General features: G+C 37.2%; 1 protein-coding gene across 1 annotated transcript; it reads left to right on the top strand.

Annotated features, from left to right (window-relative positions):
- Positions 1-4632: 4632 nt before the first annotated feature.
- LOC140153693 (alpha-glucosidase-like) lies at positions 4633-21303 on the top strand. The gene is made up of 11 exons (XM_072176517.1): positions 4633-5085; positions 9674-9904; positions 11236-11415; positions 12120-12268; positions 13503-13628; positions 13814-13948; positions 14733-14848; positions 15236-15449; positions 17366-17548; positions 18034-18174; positions 20424-21303. The coding sequence occupies exons 1-11, from the start codon at positions 4878-4880 to the stop codon at positions 20826-20828; spliced, it is 2088 nt and encodes a 695-aa protein (XP_072032618.1). The 5' UTR covers positions 4633-4877; the 3' UTR covers positions 20829-21303.
- The last annotated feature ends 289 nt before the right edge of the window (positions 21304-21592 follow it).

Raw genomic sequence — 21592 nt, 5'->3', positions numbered from 1 at the left:
ATTTACTTTGATCAATACCCCGCGTTAAATAGGTGATTGGTATTGTACTCCATGTATTTGCATGTCTTCTGGAGCGTGTCTGAAGGATGATTTGAACTAATGACCTTCCGTGCAAGCACTCTATAGGATTTTTTCTGGTGACGTGATCATCGGTCATTGATGGCCTACATCTTTTTCTTCCATTTCGCCCAATTTTCCCGAACTTTGATGACTTTTTTCTCAGAGTTGGCAGTCTTTGGCACTGAAACGAGTTAGCTAGTTACGATTATACACATATAAACTATTAAATTAAACAGGTTTCATGTACCGGACTCAACCGGAACATTGTACATTATTTAAGAACATTTTGCATATATTTTTCATCGAAAAAGTCACCAAAATCTTACCTTATTTGCTAAAGATGAAACTCGGCAAAAAAACGGCCGATTTTGATGACCTTTTCGATTTTTTTAAAGGACATTTTCTACACAACACGATCAAGAAAACGGTTTGACTGTAGATCCCAAAACAAAGCTACTATACATGTTCAGAGCATCAGTGAAATTCCATAATCTTACTTCTGGGTAGCGTTTGTGTGTTCTTGGATGGGTTTGTTATAGTTTTTTTCCAGAATTGATTTCGCCAAGCATCGGTCGCGGTAAATGGATCATACATGAAAGTAAGTACCGTTGATAGCTTTTCTTTTCATTTGTCAATAGATATGCGGATTAAAACTTGGCCGATCGAAGTCGTTGTGGTTCCTTCTCATCTCTTTCTTCCATGATGAGAGGAACTCCAGGGAAGGAAAATCAATTCTTGCTATTGTACTACATTTGTATAGAAAATGCTTGCAATCAATCCACTTGAAAATTGTATTGCTTGCGCGGACGACAGGATGATATCAACCAGCCATGTGAACCAGGGTATGACGAGTGACCTCATTACTATGTATACACCCGTAGACTTTTAAAACCCCGGAGGAAACCACCCGAAACCGGCGGTCAACCAGCGGTCGAGTTTTGATTTGATCCCTAAATCGCTTAGCAATACAAGGTGTCTATAAACATGATAAAAGAACGGTCCTGTCGAAAATGGATTTTTTAGTATCTTGATACCTGAACCAAAGATTGAATGATTTATGCAGTTGTATAATAAGACAGGTTTCATACACTTTTTGAATAATAAAAATTGACTGATTTTTCGTAAAATATAAGATTTTACGATGGCAGTTAATTTTGAATCCTGTCCATATATTGAATACAGCAGTCAATGGACTCTACCTGAAGTATCATAGACAAAGTGATGGTCAGAATTTAGTCGGCCATGACTGGGTCTCCGGCACCGGGCCCGGCGCACCAAACTAGTGTTGTGAATGCCTAATTGGGTGGATTAAAGCCGCTTAAAAATCGATGTTATGTTGTACTGTGTTGTAAACTTTCATCATTCTATTGTCTACGCGTAACACGGACGATGAAATGCAGTTTAAAATCCCCGCCAAACACGCATCATTTCATATTTTAAGTGGGATATACACTACGGGGACCCAGCTATGACTGCCATTGAGGTGTAGGAATGCGTAAAATGGTGGTCACGTGCATATTTATAAAAGCGCATTTATAAATATAACCGAAGTACACTGTTGATGTGGCAATAAAATACTTAAAAATTGAATTTTCTGACGGTTCAGACAGTTCTATTTAGTTGCCTTTTCAGGTACTTTTGCTATTTTCATATCCATAAACACTTCAAAACATTTCTTTATATTTCTTTCATTATCGAAGTTTCATGAGAATATTATACCAAAGCATATCACTTACTAAATTAATCTAGGATGAGCCTGTAAGGATCACTGTAATTTTCGATGTAACCGTGTTACACTAATTACGAACAATCGAATCGAATACATAATGACGATTAATAGTTATGCGAGTATTATTAGTTAATAATATATTAATTAAAAATGTATCAATCATGGTTTAGGAAGAATAAATTCAACAAAGGATACTAGGAAACCTTTAAGGTTATTAATTATTTTAAACTGTTGTGATTTGGTAGTTCACAGCATCTTACGAATGGTAGTGAGCTTTGGCAAAAACTATATTGCTCAATTCATAGCGAGTAGAAGAATTAAAATATCACAGATATACTTTTATAGGTGCTGCGGTTCTTGAGTTACGTTGTAAAGACGGCTGAAACAACAACACTTTTGTAAAACGTACATAACTCATTAACAACAATAAATTAAGCAAGTTTGCAAAGTATATGATTTGCAGAATGAACTTTTGCAAAACATCAAGGTGTTATTTTTCAATAATATATTGATGTAGATAATGAACATTGATTTTTAGGTTACTTCGACCAACAATACCTCATCTACCCTTAATGCGATTAGTTCTTGCCATATTTTGCGAGGGTGATTCAAATATTTTAGAGACGCAATGCAATACCTGCTTTTTGAACAAAGTGACAAATAATTATTACCAACTTATCATCGGTATCGTACTGAAAACTTACAGGTGGTAGGGCAGGTGGGACAGAGTGCACCTTGTCAAAAAAAAGAGACAAGTGTCCCTGGCAAAAAAAAAAAATAATAGGAAGGCAAAGGAAAAGAAAGGGCAACACAAGGAGCATGTTTCCCACCAAAGTTCACCCCAATTGTGGACCAAAATAGTGTAAAATCCTGCAATTTATTTGCGAAGCGCGAAGACTTTACATGTACAGTTTCTCAGTGAGAAAAACCAGTATCCCACCGATATTAATACTGGCTCAAAATGATACATTAATTTTGTTTCGTCTTCGCCTCTGAAATTTTAAAGCAAGCTGACTACACCCCTGGGCAGTAGTAGGACATGAGGCCGGTTTCTACGCCCAACTCAAATAGTATTTCATTCGGATAATAACAGCATGTTTGCCATGCACTAATACCAAAATCCCCATTCTGAAAGGGGAGAGTGGGCTGATGTGGGAATGAGGCTGCAAAATGATTGTGACATCTGCTTCTGGTATTAACGAGCCGTTATAAAAGGTTCATAGGTTGCGTGAAGTAAACATAGCCGACTGCAGACACCTCACAAATGTGTGAACATTATCATACGTGAACATATTGAATGTGATTTGAAGCAAGGTGGTGTTTACATGTAACAAATGTTTCATTTTGTAGACACAGTGGCAGTGGCGTAGCTAGGGGTTGTGGCGCCCATGGCTAAGAATAAATAATGCTCCCCCTTCTTGAAACAATTGAGCGCGGAGAGTTTGTGCACAAATAAGGACATACTATATTAATTTTGGTTATAATGAAGTTAAATATCGGTCTTAAATTAATCTTTCAAAAGATTTTGTACTGAAATGCGCGCGTAGCACGCACGCGAAAATTTTGACTTCGATAGCTTGGAATTGATTCTGAATCGGCGCCCTTAGGCATAAGGGTGGCACCCAGAGCATCTGGGTCTCCCCCTCGCTACACAACTGCACAGTGGTGGTGTTAAACAATTGTTACCTCTGATACTTTAAAAAAGACGATTAAGTGCAATCTGTAAACTTACTATTTTAAATACCTAAACATGGATAAAAATGACGTTACAGGTTTGGCACAATTGTTCAGAAAAATTATCAACTCTGCAGCAAAATGTTACTGAAATACACTTTTAAGTGTATTTCATAGTTTTCACTAAGTAACATTTTAAATACATGCACTTAAGGTGGTACGACACCCCCTGATCAATTTTGTGACTGATTTTGCATTTTTCTCAGAAAATAACTATACACTTGTAACAAAAGATATATATAAGGGACAAGGAATCCAATTACTTCTCTGAAATTTCAGTGATTCAAGACAAGTGGTTCATTATATATGTTAAGAAATGAGGTACATTCTAACGGTACCTCTTTTCTTATCATAAATAACGTACCGCTTGTCTTATGTCATTGAAATTCCAGTGTAGTAACTGGATTCCTTGTCCCAGTAATATACATAACTTTTGTTACCAGTGTGTTAGAATTTTGTTGGGAAAAATGCAAAAATAGTCATAAATTTATCAGGGGTGAAGTACCACCTTAAATACACACAACTGCAGTTGTGATAAGGTTGTTGATTTGTTTCCAATCGTGAAGGCTCATGTCAGTAAAATAAATATACATTAAACAAACGATTATAACCTCTGCATTTGTACTGTTTTTTCGTGACTGTAGTTTTATGTCATATGTAATAATAACAAATATTATGAATTATTATCAACACTCTTTGTGGCAACTGACGGAATTTCTTCCCTCGCATCGATATGGCTGAAGTTGAATTTCTCCTTTTGACAATAATTACCCTTGATTAAAAGAATATCATATTATCCATCTGGGAAGAATGCCAAAGTTTATATTTAATTGAATTTGTTATTGTGTGAAACACAAATTCTGTCCATTTTGTTCTGAATCAAAAACGAAATGTATCAGCATAATTTCAGGGATAATTTCTAAGGATCTATTAATAACAAAATAAGAAGAATATAGCTCAAAATCTAAAACAAAATAAAACGAAAATACTTTAAAAGATAGCATTCAACAGGTTTATGTACAAGTTGCTTTTTATATGCCTCGGGGCAATATATCTACCTATCATGTTGATACAGATGTTAAAGTTTCACCTTTGGACAGACGGTACCATTATAATAACCGATCCTTCCATTGCTAGTCTTAATCTTGTATTAAACATATGGAAAGAATACAAAAGGCAACCAGCTTTGAAAGAATTGCTATCTTCAGTAACTTTTATCAGCACTCGGTATCAACGTTGGCAAACAGGAATATGTAAATACGCCCTGACTAGAAAGATAATTTCATAATAGGCGTTTCATCAGCGACTATTATTCAAAGCACTTTAGTAACAGCAGAGCCTGCATGATCACATTATGGAGAACAAGGCTTTTGAAGACGTCGATTTGGAGGCCCAAGACGAAGTCAAGAAGGAGAAGCAGACTGAGGGAGGAGTGGATAATGAGGGATATCAAAATGTTGCAGTAGGAGTTGATGAAGCAGGTACAGGGTTGGCAGAAGAAGCCGCTAGATCAAACCAGCGCGATGCGCAGATGGAACCTGAACGAGATGGACCGTACGCAGGTAAAGCTTGCATGTTAAACTTAATAGCTTGAATGTGAAAATTTGAGTTGCATTCACTCTTTCTATTCCAAATCATGCAGTATAGCACATCAGTTGTTAAAACCAGTTGAATGCATTTGCATAATATGTTGGTTTCCCATCAAAAGATATTTCAAGTTCCTTTATAAGCCTACGCCTGAGTTCTAGTACACTGAAGTTACAGTAGCCCAACTATCACGACTATAATAAATCAGTTTTCCACCAACCACCCATAACCATAAATTTATCGAATTTGTCTTTCTGCGAAGTGATTATAATTGCACGTAAAATGTATTTAAAAATGTTTGGTTTCTTGCTCCTAAAGTTGCATCATCCATGTTGACCTTTGTACTCGAGCCGGTGACAGTAGTCTCACGGTTGCCAGTATAATGTTCGTGACGCAAAAAGGCGGTTTCGACCTGTACCAGAGGATGATTTAAGGAAGCCCCATCATGCACTGCAAACGTGTTATCACCAGAGTTTCAACTGCCACTTTACTTTTCAAATCCCATTGAACTCTGTGCAAAAGATGTTGTTTAAGAATTGTGCGTGTGTCATTATTAGTTGGTCGATTTCAGATCTAAAGTGATGTATGCATGAAGGATAATTCACACCTTCTGTAGGTAACATAAAATGTGAAATCGACCAGCATTGTGAATGCGTTTTTATTGTAAATATATCAGTCCAAATTCAAATTTAACCATGGCCGTCAATGCAGTGAGCGAGCAGTCGTGTCATGTTCACTCACACAGCTGTGCTAACCGCAAGTCAACACAGTGGCGTGGTGGGAAGTGCTTAAATCATCCTCTGGACCTGTACAGTGTGCATCCCTACATGATCACATTTAATTCTTTACCCAAAAAGGTGAAATAGTATTGAGTAATAATGCCAGGAGGGGTTCTGTTCATTTTAAACTGAATAGAAGTATCAAGGTAAAGTGAAAGAAACCCCACTGGCTATTTTGGCTGTTTAACATGGAGTTTTAAATCATTTAGGTGTAAGTTAAGATATATATAAAAAATGTGTTTGAAAAAAATCAACAATTTTACATAATATGGTCGAACTTTATGGCTTTAACAGTTTTAAGACGCCATTAAATATCTATGGAAATCAAGATAAGCTATCGACAGTTGCAGACGAGGGACGCAGGTCCATTTTAGATCAATGATATTTAGCGAAAAGGATGAAATGAAAAACCCTGCATTTTGTGCATGACTGACAGAACACCGCAGATACCATGTATAATTCTATTTCCGATTAAATAGCTTTTATTTGTAAGCTTTTGTATAATGCGCCCAGAAAATATCCGAACACTCGTAATTTTAAAATTAAACCATTTTATTATTCCAATAGATGCACTCATCCTGCACATTATGTCACTGTATTGAATCCAATGTGACCTCTAGAAAACAAAGTTATATGTATTTGAATGGACAAAGGTCCTATTTTAAAAGTGACACTTTGGCCTATAAGATTCTAATCGAGAATATTGATGGAAGCAAAAGAACTGAAACAAAAGAACTAAACAATAAGGCAGAGTAAAAAAAATACATGTTTCTCGTCCGCGCCCTCCTCCCTTTTTGAAGATTTTTCATATTTCTTTTTATTTTGTAAACTTTCATTTATAACTTGTTGAAAAAGATGTTTCAGAAGTTGAAACTTTTTTTACAGCTTTGTAAATGCATAATACATCATTTAAGAAGAGTTTTGTGACCACTAGAGGGGCATACCTCTCAAAACAATAAAATAAAAAGGGCCTCCTCCTTTTTCTCAGATATCAATCTGTATGTCGAATACCCAAAATATGGTGCCAAATACAGGTATTTAGCGTCGTTTTCCAATAAAAAATAGAAAATAAAAAGTCCCTCATCCTCCTAACTTTTAAAAACCCGGACGAGAAACATATTTTTATTTTTATTTGGCCTAAAATAAAAGTTTTGAAAGTACAGAGAGAGAGCGAAAATAAAGTGAAAGAAATACTACTGCTTCAAATCAAGCTTTACTGAACAAAATGTGTTGTCTCTTTGTATTGCACTGGTTGGAATTTTTCTCGCATTCCTACACCTCAATGGCAGTCATAGCTGGGTCCCCGGCAAAGATGTTTTACTTTAGTAAAACCTAGATAAGCTGATGCCTATACTGATGCACGGCAGTGAACGTAACCGTTCCGGCTGAAATCCTGAAATGACGTCATTTGTTCTGGTGCTGCCACTTCCGGGTAACGCGGGAGAAGAACATGCCTTTTGCAAACAAAATGGCCGACTCGTCCCGGCCCCTTTCCAGCGAAAATACAGCTTATTTAGCCAATGTGAACATGGGTCATCGCCAGAAATATTTTCCTATGCATATTGGACTAACACCTCAGCTATATGGTATTTCACGATATAACAGTAATTAAAAGAAAACTGCAAACGTTCGTTCGTCGGATGTTTGACGAAGTGACCAGCTCTAATGACGTCACTATGTAAACAACATAGAGGTATAAATAATTAATTAGGTAATACCAAATATGGAGGTATCCAAAAGTATGCTAATTAGAACAGGTTAGAAGGAACGACGAATCAGAATACGATCCTGGTATCCAGTTCTATGCAAATGAGTTGAAGGAGGTTACGTGAACATGTAAACTTATGCGACTCTTGTGTATACCGACCTCTGTGGTCCCCGGCGAGTCAAATATGAAATGACACGGCCTTGGCGGGGATTTTAAACTGCATTCCATCACCCGTGTTATACGTAGACAATAGAATGATGAGAGTTAATACAACACAATATACAATATAACATCGACTTTTAAACGGCTTTAATCCACCCATTTTCTTGTCACAACACCAGTTTGGTGCGGCGGGGACCCAGTAATGGCCGAATAAAGTCTAAACATGACTTGGCTCGTTGGATTCGTCTATAGGTATGCTTATAACTTTGCTTCTAGAGGTCGCATTAGATTCAATACTTTGTCAAAATGTGCAGGATGAGATTAGCTTAGTTTTATAATTACGATTTTTTTTCCAAGTGTTCGAATACTTTCCGGGCGCAGTATATATCAGGCAAGTTTAAATTAATTCTGAATGAATTATAATTTTCATATACGTTTCTTAAAGTGAACTTATACATGTATATTTTAAGCATATAACACACGACCCCCGCGACATCAATGACGCGCTTCTAAAGAACAGGGTCACCACACGTCATCATACAATGCCTTTACTATTATGAAATCATATTTCTATATGTCTAAATGTCTTTTCAACCATTATTCAGTGTTTACGTAAAAGCCCCATCTTTTAGGTATAATTTGCCGGAAACCAGAGTTCATTTGATAAAATAGTTTGAAAGATATGACCCCGAATGTAAAAAAAATGGTTGCAGAACAAATTTTGCACTTTTCGTGGGGGCGCAGACCACGTGCGTCCAAAATCAGAACATTTTTGTAAAAAGTGATATATTCATTTTACATGAAATTTAATTTAACTTGTGACCCCTGTATAACTTTAAAATTGACTTTCGACCATTTTTGGCAGATACGTCCGCAACCAAAGGTCGGACCCGCACACAATTCATATCTTTGTGATCTTTTATCAATGTTTTAATGCTAACATAATACTCCTCCTTTGCGGGACTCCAAATCCGGTATCTCTCGCTGCCTTTCCCTTGCGAAAAATGAGCGGGAAAGGAAATGGCTGGCACAAAATGAACAAGATGAAACAGAATTACATTTTTGAAATTTCTTAACACATGCAGGAGCAAAATAATAAATATTTGTATTACTTAATCTTACCAAAGTTACATTGCAGCATAATTGAATTTGATATATTTCATGTGCTCGTCATGACAAACTCGAGGTTATGAACAACAGGTCCAAACAAAACATATCAGGCGACGAGATGATTGTGTCCGCACGGTTCGGAGAGTCAACAAGAAGTGGTTCAATTCTCCAAACATGGGCAAGACATCTCCCCACGGCGTGCAATTGATGCACGGATAATACGGCATGCACTTGATGCACGTCTACCATGGCTTGCGACATTATAATCATATTCAATTATGCAAAGAATATATAATTAATGGCACAACACTAACAAACGCCTTTTACTATTTGATGAAATAATGTTTTTGGTAATTTTCAATAGGACACATAGAATGGTTGTGTAAAGCACATACAATGGAATTAAAAATAATTAAAAAAACCAAAAACAAATGAAAACTAAATCCAACACTTGAATCAAACTAAATCTTTCGTTGTTTTCGCGATATCTGCCACGTCATAGTTCCTTCAAATGAAACAATGGATATCCATTAGAGAATGGGTTTGGAGAAAACCTTTTGATAATTACAAACACTCGCTGAGCAGCAAGACCTTCCCTCTAAGCTTTTAATCCGATAAGCTGATTATCTATTTGTTTTCATGAATTGGAAGACATTCTTTGATGTATTACTGAGCTCAATCATCTGAAATTACTTAGAGCGTGAGCCACCCAGGCTGGTGGCTCAGCAAGTATTTTATTAACAGAAGGTTTTCTCCTAATTCGTTTCCTAATGCGCACTCATTCACGTGTTCTCTCATCAACAGGTATGGGCAAGGAAGTTCTTTTGAAGTATTCCCAGACTGCTAAATGGCGTGGTGCTAGATGGTTTTGTGCTTTCATCCTTGTGGCAGGATGGTGTACTATGTTAGCTATGGCAATCTATATTATTATGACCACACCCAAATGTCTACCATGGTGGCAACTGAGTACTATTTACCAGATCTATCCAAGGTCGTTTTATGATTCGGATGGTGACGGTATTGGTGATCTGCAAGGTGGGTAACATTTGCTAGCTGGTAATATGTTTTCTTTGATATACCAACTGTCCCGGGCCAACTGTATAGGTGCAGAGTGAAAATCCACTCTTTCGAGTTGTAAGAAGTGTTCAAACAGTCAACATTAAGGGGTAAATTTTCACGACCAATGCATATCAATGTAAGTGTAACCTCGAGCCTGATCCCTGACCCCCGGCTGTGACCTCTCTATTTAAGTCTTAGTAATTTTGAATTGGAATAGTATTCTTAGCTGCAATTTCGATAGAAATTCGTGCATAGCAAATTTATTGAATATTATGCGATCTTAATTTCTTCACAATGTCTTCAAAACGTAATTTCAAAAATATCTACCTAGGAAAAAAATATTTGTCTACGGAAACTCTTTACCATAATATTTTAAACTTGCGACAAGTAACTTATTTTGCATCAAAGGAGGAATTCTTCCTATTCAAATACATTGGTAGACCACCCGTGTGCTCGGGGTCACATTCCATAATGCTAATATATCTGCGCCCATTGGTGTCACGTGTCCAGAAAATTTTCCCGCGAAAATTTACATATTAAGCCTTTAGACGATATAAGATTGGTTTGTATCCACCCAATTGGGTACCAGTTTGGTGCGGATGGATCCCGTTAATGGCCGAATGAATTCTGACCATCACTTGGCTCCTTGGACTCGTATATAAATTATAATGTCCTATGACGCTACGCCACTGCCTACCGTGAAGGTTTTGAAACACGTCTATCGAAGGTGGGAGAGGTGCAACTCCTTGAATATTCAAGAATATTGGAGAATCCAATATGTAAGGCTTACACAAAATACAGCCCAAAATTGATTGTCGGTTAAAAAAAATTATAGGATCATGAATTTTCTCCAAATTGATGGCTAAATAAGAAATGAATCACTATTCTAATCTAAATACCAAGTTTGAATAATAGCCCTTTGAATATTTAATTTCATAATGTCACAAATTATACTGAGATTGAACCCCAGCCCTTTCGGGATGAATGTCGCCCTTATTCCGGGTAAGGTGGTCGGTCATTTTGTCTTCCTATGAGGCCGGTCGAGTGCAGATCCGTCGGAACACGCTTTTCAATATATGGAATAAATGCTAACCTCATCGTGACATCATACAAGCAGCAAAGTTCATTTCCCATTGCGTTATCAGACGGATCTGCAGTCGACCATTCTGCTATTGAATACAAAGGGTGGTCCCACAATTAGCTTAGCCGTTTAGCGGTACATTTCACTGTTTTAGCGTGCCGGAAAAAAACCCTCTTCGGTAGACGAAGGTTTTAATTGAACTTTTTTTCATAAACAACACACACAGGAATCATCTCAAAATCAGACTACATTTCCAGTTTGGGTGTTGGAGCCGTGTTGCTAAATTCAATTTTTAAAGACGGTGATAAGGATTACGGTTACGATGTCGTCGACTTCATGGACGTGGATAAAGACCTGGGAACGCTGGAAGATTTCGAGGATCTGTTGACCGCATTTCATGATCTAAGTATGTTTGTGTGTTTGTTTGTTTGTTTGTTACTCTTTAGAAACTTTCATGCACATAATAATATTACTTTATAATACGTTATTTGACAATAAACTATATAAACACATTTTTAACATAACTAATGAGTTCGTGTTGGCCAAACATGCATCCAAGGTGTTTTACGGTATTTCTCTTTTTCCCCCTTTTTTCACATCTCATGTTAAGTCCACAAACACATGTGTCTGATTTACCTCTTGCAATGGATTGTGATACTATAGGTATAGTAATTTCAGTTGGATGCACCATTACAAAGCAAACATTGGATGGATGCACAGTAACAATATTGTGTGAGTCCTTTGTTTCTCAAATGAGAACAATAGTCTGCATATTGTTTAGCAGCATTGTTGTGGTAAATAATGGCTTGCTGATGGTACAACTCATTGTTGCTAATGTCAAACTTGACAAAGTAATTGTGATTGTATCACACATTCACACAAGTGAATGAGAAACTTAGGTTGTGGACTTAACATGGTTTAAAAAACAAGCTCTTCATATATATTTAATTATCATATTTTTGTTTTCAACAAGTAACCAACAAGCACTTTGCTTACTTTCTTAAGAAGTATCCCTGTGATAATTATTCTCTCTATACAATGAAAAGGCTTCTACGCTCGTATATCAACAATGAAAATTAATACAGGATTTTTTGTTGTATTCACTTGCAGATATCAAAGTTCTGCTTGACTTCATCCCAAACCATTCCAGTGATCAACATCCATGGTTCATAGGGAGTCGCGATCCGGAACATGAAGATGAGTCCCTTTACGACTACTACATGTGGGGAAAAGATGGTGGAAATAAGCCTAGTAACTGGGTACGTAGTAACCTTTCGACCAAATTTTGTAGAGCTTTCTTATAATTGGCACCTTCCTATCGTTGATGGTGTTTTGGCTCGGCTATCTCCAATCAGGCCAGAATTAGCGGAGCGGAAAATTGAAAGCGAGTTTAAGGTTTTTAATTACATTTTCACATTATTCAAAGTTGATTTGCTACGTGTCTAGCTGTAAGGGCGACTTGGGACGTATGTAGTACAAGTAGCCTACAATAGCGGCAAATTATAATAAAAGACAAAGATAAAAAGACTAGTTTGCGTCTGACGTCACTGTCAATCAAATTCCCTACGATCCTTGATTGGTTGATAGCGCGTAAAAAGGAAGATAGATTTATTTGGTGCCGATCGGAGAAAAGGAATAGCAGAACGTGGCGAAAAATTACGTACTTTTACAAGGTAAAAAGCAACTTTTCTACGCATTGTTGACATAGTGCCTTCGCGAAAGAAAGTTTTCTACTATAAAGATCTAACCTTTGAGATGGTTTGTATGTTTGAAGGTGCAAAATTGACAATAAGGTGCCCGGTATTTACCGCCGTGTTCAGCAACTCATATCATCACGACACTTGTAAACAAACCATGCTGAGTTTGATCGACAGATGACGTCAGACGCAAACTAGTCCTTTTTTTTTATCTCTGTCCACAATTATACGTCGAGCGTTTTATTAATTTCAATCTGCATAATTTATTAGAGCTCATTTCAATTTTTTTCAAGAAGCTTCAAGAAATAAGTTCATATTATTTCACCATATCGCCTTTTGAATACCTATTCCAATCCAAACTATATTACCCCAAAACCAGATGTTGCACTAGAGCTTAAACAGATAACAGGGAATCGTGAAATTCTTTTGCTATACACAAAGCACCAAAGATAATTAAACAAATCGTTCGTGTTGTTAAAGCAGCGGTGTCTTTTATCAAAAATATATCTCGTTTTTGATAAATAAAGGAAAAATTTAATAATTATTGAAGGACAGAGAATCGGCATAATGAAACTTAAGACATATTATTTAAACTGTGTTGGGAATGTAGTTCAGAATTTTTTTTTTTTTCATTTATGATTTTTTACACAAACTGGCGGCAATTACGCCCCTCCCCCTAAGGCCTAAATATTTTTACATTAACAAGTATTACGTAATCGTAAAATGCGCGGATGCCGTGGTGGTGTGACATTAGGAACCGTGGTAAAATTCCATTATTTATCCTATCATTTCGCAGGTCAGTCTTTACAGTGGTGATGCTTGGACTAGAGATGATGGCAGAGCCGACTATTACCTCCATCAGTACTCCGAATACCAGCCCGATCTCAACCTTGCTAACCCAAAAGTTCACGACCACATCACGGTAAATATTTCACCCTGCACATGCACCCCTAACAGAGCAATCTTCTGAAAATGTAAATATAAAATAAAACGTAGTTATTAAATATAACAAAAGTGTCAAATACAAAATATCATATCTGCTTGAATTGTCTTCAGGAGACATTTTCCGCTGATATCTTTTTTCATGCTATTTTACTGTGTCTAAAGAATGCTCTAGACGAATGGTTTACACGTGGTGTAGATGGATTCAACCTTCATGGTGTGAGTTACATATATGAAAATGAAGATAGACGAGATGAACCTGACAATCCTGATTTTATTACAGATCCCTTGGATACACAGGTAAGATTACATTACATTATTTCTGTGAAGTTATCAAGGAGCTTTATGCTGGTTTCATACTTTCCTGCCGCTTGCCGCTTTGGCGACGATTTTGCTTCACTGCCAGTCACACCAGAAACGCTATCGGTGACCATCGGCAAGCCGATATATTGATCACTCCACCGTTTTGCCCAAGCGGCAACATCGCTAGGAGATCAATTCAAGTCAACTCGGGAGCGGTGCCGCTCTGACGTATGAGAACATGAGACGATTTTTGGCGATGCTGAGCTGCAACAAGCAGCAACATTGGCAGCCATAACTGGGTCCCCCCTTAGGTCTATTCCACCTAAAATGTGAAATGATGTGGCCTTGGCGGGGATATTAAACTGCATTCCATCACCCGCGTAACACGTAGACAAAAGAATGATGAAAGTATACAACACAATACAATTCAACATCGATTTTTTAGCGGATTTAATCCACCGAATTGGGCAGTAACAGCACCAGTTTTGTGCAGGTGGGACCCAGTAATGGCCGACTGAATTCTGACCATCACTTGGCTCGTTGGATTCGTCTATAAGCATTGAAGTCCTTTATACGATTCGCCAACGGCCATGAAAAAAACGACTTCGCATTAAAAGAAAATCAAAACGTTACACAGCTCTACAATCAGTATAATAAATACGTATAATGTTTGAAATTATCAGTGGTTTGTCAGTTTCAGGAATGCATAAACTGCTTTTTAGAGTTATGGATACTCATACTTATTTCATTTGTAATTTACTCATTTTTATTTTGATAACAGAGGCAATATGACAGTCTATTACATTATTACACTGCCGAATTTGGAGATCATCATACCCTGCTACGGAACTGGAGAAAGGGCCTCTTTGATCAATTCTCGACCGCTGGTACTTACAGGTATGAATTTCTTATAATGAAAGACAGAGATAAAAAGACTAGTTCGCGTCTGACGTCAGGGCAAAGGTGCGCCGTGATTGGTTGCCGACCTGCGCAGTACGGCATTTTCTATTTGTCAGAATTTCAGACGCAAACTAGTCTTTTTAACTCTGTCTTGCATTATACATTGATTTCCTCTCTCCTTTTACAAATATCAATGTATCCGATCATAAGAGAGAAAATATTTCGAATCGAAGTTGTGCTACATTTCATAAGAAGAGGAATCTTTAAATGTTTCTTCCAGTAACAGTGTCCTTGAAAGTTCTTGAAATGATTAAAATACAATTTGTTTGAAGTAACCATTCTAAATGATGTTTACTATCTTTTTGTCGTCAATCCTATATTCAGAATCATGTTAACCGATTCAATGAGCAACACCTCTTACGTAAGCACCTACTACGGAACCTCCAAACAACCGGAAGCAGATATGCCACAGAATTTTAATCTGGTGAAACTTGGGGATCCACTTGGTCGTAATGCTCCAACAACAGGAAACGAAGTTAAGGCATTGATTGATGAGTGGATGGATAACATGCCTGAAAAGAAATGGCCCAATTTTGTGGTGAGCATAATGGACTGTTCCATTTAAAATCCACACTCCACCTGTGGAAGATTTTGGAAATATCTGCCACAGGTGGAGTATGAATTTCAAATGGAATGAGCACATTTCGCAGCTCCATTTGAATTTCATACATCCTCTGAGAAAGATTCAACCTGAATCTTCCTGTGAGGGAGGGTGAGTTTCATATGGAACTGCTTATGTTAAATGTTAATTTCATTTGAAATTCATACTCCCCCTGTGGAAGATATTTCCAAAATCTTCCACAGGGGTAGTGTGGATTTTAGATGGAATAGCCCAATACTAGTTAGGAAAGTCATGTCATTAAGGAATGTTTTATTCTTTCTTGAATCTTGTCATGTTAAGTAGAAGGCAAGTTCAAGACAAAAACAAACAAACAAAACACAATTATTGTTTATGATTAATGCTTTTAATATTTTGTTTTTATAAATAATATTATAAAGAGCCATATAATTCAGTGTTATGTACACAACAAGAAAAATACATTAATTGTTTTGAGTGAATCCTTTATTCGTACCAAGAAGAGAATAAAAAATAATACGAAATATCAATTACAACTCACGCTACTTCTACATGACTCAGAGACAGGACATCTTTTAGAATTTAGATGATAAGGTTTATGCATAATATGTGGTACAATTTTTTACAGGATTTGCTATTGTAACCGTAAATTGAATGTTACCTCGCTTCTAAAAGTTAAAATCATTAAAATCATGGCCATGTAAACTACATCAAATCTTTATTCAGAACATTGAAATAGTAGGTACAGAAATAGCCTTAACCATTTAACACGTTTAAAAAAAAATTGCACACAAATTGTATTAATTGTGTATTATTATCGTGTTATCGGGCACGGTGGCGCAGCGGTACGGGCTCTACCTCGCAATCGGAGGGTTGCGAGTTCGAGCCCCGGCGGTGCCATCGTGTTGTGCACTTGGGCAAGGCACTTTACCTCACTTGCCTCTCTCTACCCAGGGGTGATATAGGGAGCTGTCAGGGATATTGTCCATTGAGCTCCGCCCAAAGGTATGAGCATGCCTTGGGCATTGTATGGCAGCTGACATATTCTAACGACGGCGAAATAAATGTAAAAGCGCCTTGATACATGTGAAAGGCGCTATATAAATGTCAACATTTATTTTATTTTTATTTATTTAAAAAACTATCTGAAAAATACAATTTGCGAGAAATTAGTGCTTACGGTGCTTAGTGTTAGAAATAGAGAAACCTAACCATAATCTTAGCCTACTTGAAGCTCCTGGCCGAAGAAACACAAACAAATAAATACGAGCTAGAACAACATACATATGTTATGATAATAAGTGATAGTGATATAAGCTAATACATTATAAGAACATGCACATAATTTAGACTAGACAAAATCTCAATAATTCAGGTTTCGTAAAGCATCTTTAGTAAAAGTTGATCACGTAAGTATCTCTATACTAATATGAACCTGCTGAATCCAAAAAAGGTGGTGAGCAAGCGTCATTTTGAGTCTATGACCCTCAAAATGACCCCCGAAATGACAGGGGTCAAAAATTAAAGGTGCTCCGATTTCACTCATTAGCATATCAAATTATTTGTCTGGTCGCAAGGATCACAAAAATCGTGTACGACCTGTGGTTGCAAAGTTATGTGCCAAAAAGGGCCGAAGGTCAATTCTCAAGTTGTACAGGGGTTAAAAATTAAAGTTGCTCTGATTTTCACGAAACTTGTACCAAATTGTTTGTCTGGCTTCAAGCTGTGAGAAAAAGATAGGTCTTTACTATTGTTTTTGATTCAGCAGGTCCAAATTAGTAAAGATTCCTGGATGATCAACTTTTACTCAACAATGCGTCAACAGTTTTATACATTTACGTTTGTTTCTTCGTCATATGTTTGTCTCCATATTTTAGATGGGAAACCATGAGGTACATCGTGTTGCTAGCCGACTGGGTCCTCTTTACGCAGCCGCTGCCAATATGCTGATCCTTACATTGCCAGGCACACCCATCTGTTACTATGGGGATGAGATTGGTATGGAGGATGTTACAATGACCTTAGCCACAACTAAAGATCTTAAGGCACTTAACGACCCTGTAAGTGTTTAACATTATCATTTCTGCAAACTAAAATAGGTATTTGGTTAAGAAGAAATTGAAATTTTGAATATTATAATATTTTCAATTTACACACCATGCACAAAAATTCCTGTTCCCTGACTTCCCTCTATATACTACATTATCAATTTCAAGGTCAGTTAACAAGCACAACCGCAAAATTGGTTAGGAGACAAATACCTTGACTTGTTTTAATTAAAATATGATCTAATATTGTTATCTCGGGAGTGGCGGCACGTGGCAACAATTCAAATTCAAAATTTTGCCTAAAATGTCGCAATTTTGCCTAAAAAGTGGTAATTTTTCACATGTGTCCCCTTACCGTACCCTGGCGTCGCCATCTACAATGGTCTATAGTGTCTCGATTCATAAGTATAATCCAATCTTTAAAACCCAATTATATGACATATACTTATTGTATTCTGTAGTAGATAAATGCTTATCATTCTTGTTTCCATTTCCAGTATCGCTGGGAAGAGAAAACACGTGATCCTGAGCGATCCCCTATGCAATGGGTTAATGATTTGAATGCTGGCTTCTCATCTAATGAAACTGGAACTTGGCTCCCTGTGAACGAGAATTACAAGACAGGAATCAATGTGGCGGTAAGGATAGATATTTTGTTGCATTTGATATCACTTGTACAAAGATGAAAAATAATGTAGTTTCTCTCTCTCTCCGCCAAGTTTTCAATTTTGAATATACAATACGGTATTGGTAACATGAGATGTAGTACTCCAGAGGACCGAATAACCAAGATCCCGTGCAACCTATGATTGTTGGACAATATAAATAATGAGACAGCTTGTCAGCATTTGGTATAATGTTAACACCCATCATACAATAACAATTTACGGCAGGGGAAAACGTTGAAGATTTCCCACTTCCCATTGCCTTTTTACAGGCCTCTGATATTTTTTGAATTCTTACGACCAGAGAAATATTTTATAATAGGTTTTTAACAAATAAGCTGGTAATTTTGAGCCCTTTGTAAACCTTGAGCCCGGATATCGCAGAATGCCAATTCGCTACTTGCACAGTTCCGCCATTATGCACTATGTGCGGGAGAGCCTCGAACTGGCAGCATACATGAATGGGAATTGAACTAGTCATAACGTTCTGTGTAAGGTTACATAATTCTTCCTTTCATGTATGCTGCCAGTTCGAGGCTCTCCCCGCACATAGTGCATAATGGCGGAACCGTGCAAGTAGCGAATGGGCACCCATTACATTCTTATTATATATACCTTAGACGTCAACAGTGTACTTCGGTTATATATATATATAAATGCGTTTTTATAAATGCACACGTGACCACCTCCGCGCTGCCATAACAGCTTATAGACAGTAAGTCTCGAAGTGACCTTCTACATAGCGAGTGGTCTTTCTATACATTTGAATTCAAAAGCGGAACAACATGAGACTGCTGTGCAGCAAAATTGTCTATTTTGTTCAACTTGATTATATTGTAAACGTTTCCATCGTTGAATATTTTTTCCTTCGTCAAATACTTTCAAAATGTTGTTTTTGATAACATATTACAAATTCGGAATTTCAAAATGTGTAATAATTTTGCAATTCAATTAATACTTGAATTTGATGATATTTATCTAGAGAATTCCTATCCCTTTCTGTTTAGTGGTCAATGCATGAGGATTTGGTCACGCTTGCAGGTCTTGTGGTGCCCATAGGCTACGTGCGCATTTATAAAAGCGCATTTATATATACATGTAGATATAACCGAAGTACACTAAGGGGGCTGGCATTTTGTTCGGAAGGGGGGGTCACAAATATGTCAGTGACCGGAGTCAATTTTTTATGCCCCCCTATCGTGGGCAAAATTTTTTACGCCCCCCTATCGCGGGTCGAACAATTTTATGACCCCCCCCTTCCAACTACACAGACTCAAGATAAATTATTCATTGCCGGAACTAAGGCGCGGAGCGTGTCAAAACTTAAAAGTGAAAAAAGTGTGTGGAGCGCGTTAAAACTTTTATTGTAAGTGTAAAGAAGGCGCGCGGAGTGTGTAAAAATTTTGCATAGATTGTATGCACATTTCGATTGCAAAGTTAAAGAATGCGCACGCAGCGCGCGAAAATTTTGAGTCACCAGCCCTTAATAATTCTATAACCCCCCTATTTTGGGTGTTAACAAAATTATAACCCCCTATTTTGGGTCTGAAAATTCTATGACCCCCCAGTATTTTTGGGACCCCCCTCCCGAAGAAAATGCTAGCCCCCTAAGTCAACCTAAAAGCACAAAATGTTAGTTATACTCACAATCAAGTTCTACCTGACTAATATACCGAACCACCGATTTTATACTGGGATAACTCGAGACTCTAAATTTCAAAAAATAAAGTGATTCGACTCAGATTTTCCAATTTGCGCATACTAGACTTGAGAGAGCGTGGCGCAATGGTTAGGGTCCCGGGTTCAATTCCCGGTGGTGGTGATTTGCTGGGATATTGACTTGGAAAAAAGCCTGAATTTAATTGGTAACATCTGTAGATTAAATTCAGACTTCAGCTCTCCCCATGGTTCATTTAGAAATGAATCATGAAAGTACTCCATCCTTCGGAGGGGACGTTAAGCCGTCGGTCTCGTGTGCAGAGAGCCATACATGTACATGTATCTCGCAGCCAGTTTCGAAAAGAGTAGGGTGTTAACCCCTGACTGTTCCCAATCCGTCCCGGTACTCAAATGGACCCCAATGGAAATAAGCTTCAATAGAGGCTTTCTTGGGTTATCCAGGGTTGTCAAAACCCGAACATATAAAAAAAAATGATAGCAATGACTAGTTTTCATTAATGACATGTAGCCTATATTTTTTATTACCTCTTTCAATATTACAGGACAGACAATTAGAAGAGTGGTCAATACTTCACATGTTTACGAGTCTGACATATCTGCGCACGACTGAACGAGCTTTCGAAAACACTGCTATGCATCATGTTCACTCTAGTGAAGAAGTAGTTTCCTACATCCGGGAAACTTCTGACGGCACTGGCAGACGATACTTCGTCGCTATCAATTTTGGCACCTTTCTTTCTGAAGAAGATTATTACGATATGGACCCTACCCTTCCGATCCAAGGCACGGTTGTTGTAGCTACTGATGTCAATAGAATGAACACCCGTGAAGGGCGTGTTGAGCTAAACAAGCTGCCACTGGCTGCCGGAGAGGGTTTGGTTGTAGAGCTAGATCCGGTTGAAGGGGGAGCAAGTTTTATTTACAATGTTTTAAAGATGTTTAGTTAAAATTTTATAAATCTTTGACTTTAAAGACGACAGGGAGATGAAACAATGTAATCTTTATAATACAACGTATTTGCAACGAAGTACAGAGTAATTCAAAACCTGCATGATACTTGTTACAATTGGCAACAAAGATATTGTTAATGAACATTTGGTTAACGATGCTGTTATACGAATTATTTATTGAAATGAGAATAACTTCTAGTTATAAGCTCCATAAAATTCCTTTGCAAGGTAAGGCTAACATCTGGCCTAATTAATAGTCCAGGCTTTTGCTCCATAATTTTATTTTGTCCATTTGATGTAACTTGTATAAAAAGTTGAAAGTTAATAAAATTTGAAATATAAAAGTTAGAATATGAGATGTAACGGCTTTAACGGTCATTTTCTCCACTTTTAAAATAAATCTAAAAACAATAAAAACCGGACTTACGGGGTGGGACATGAACGTGTGGACAGTATTTATTGTGGGAAATTAGAGCACATCAGACATATCGAAATGCATTCTGAATACGAAGAATGTCCTTCTGATATCAAATAATTTTGATTTTTGAAATTCGCAATGTAATACACATTTTATGGCAAATGATTAAAATTGATATTTTTGATATTTAACAGTACTCGAAGTAAACTTTATAAATCTGATGATTTATACTTAAAGTGTATGTAGGTGGGATGAAAAGCCGACGATCAATTGAAAATTTTGACCTTTCGTATTGAAGATATGGATTTTTTTCCCCAAAACACCAAAAACAATTAGGTCTTTT

This window comes from Amphiura filiformis, chromosome 5 (genome assembly GCF_039555335.1).
Source record: "Amphiura filiformis chromosome 5, Afil_fr2py, whole genome shotgun sequence".
Lineage (NCBI taxonomy): Eukaryota > Metazoa > Echinodermata > Ophiuroidea > Amphilepidida > Amphiuridae > Amphiura > Amphiura filiformis.
The sequence above is the reverse complement of the archived record's forward strand: the minus strand, read 5'-3'. Positions and strand labels throughout refer to the sequence as shown.

Coding starts and splice junctions, on each gene's coding strand:
- LOC140153693 (XM_072176517.1), top strand. CDS start 4,878: ATGGAGAACAAGGCTTTTGAAGACGTCGATTTGGAGGCCCAAGACGAA. Junction 12,269..13,502: donor GAAATAAGCCTAGTAACTGG/GTACGTAGTAAC, acceptor ATCATTTCGCAG/GTCAGTCTTTACAGTGGTGA. Junction 13,949..14,732: donor CAGATCCCTTGGATACACAG/GTAAGATTACAT, acceptor TTTTGATAACAG/AGGCAATATGACAGTCTATT.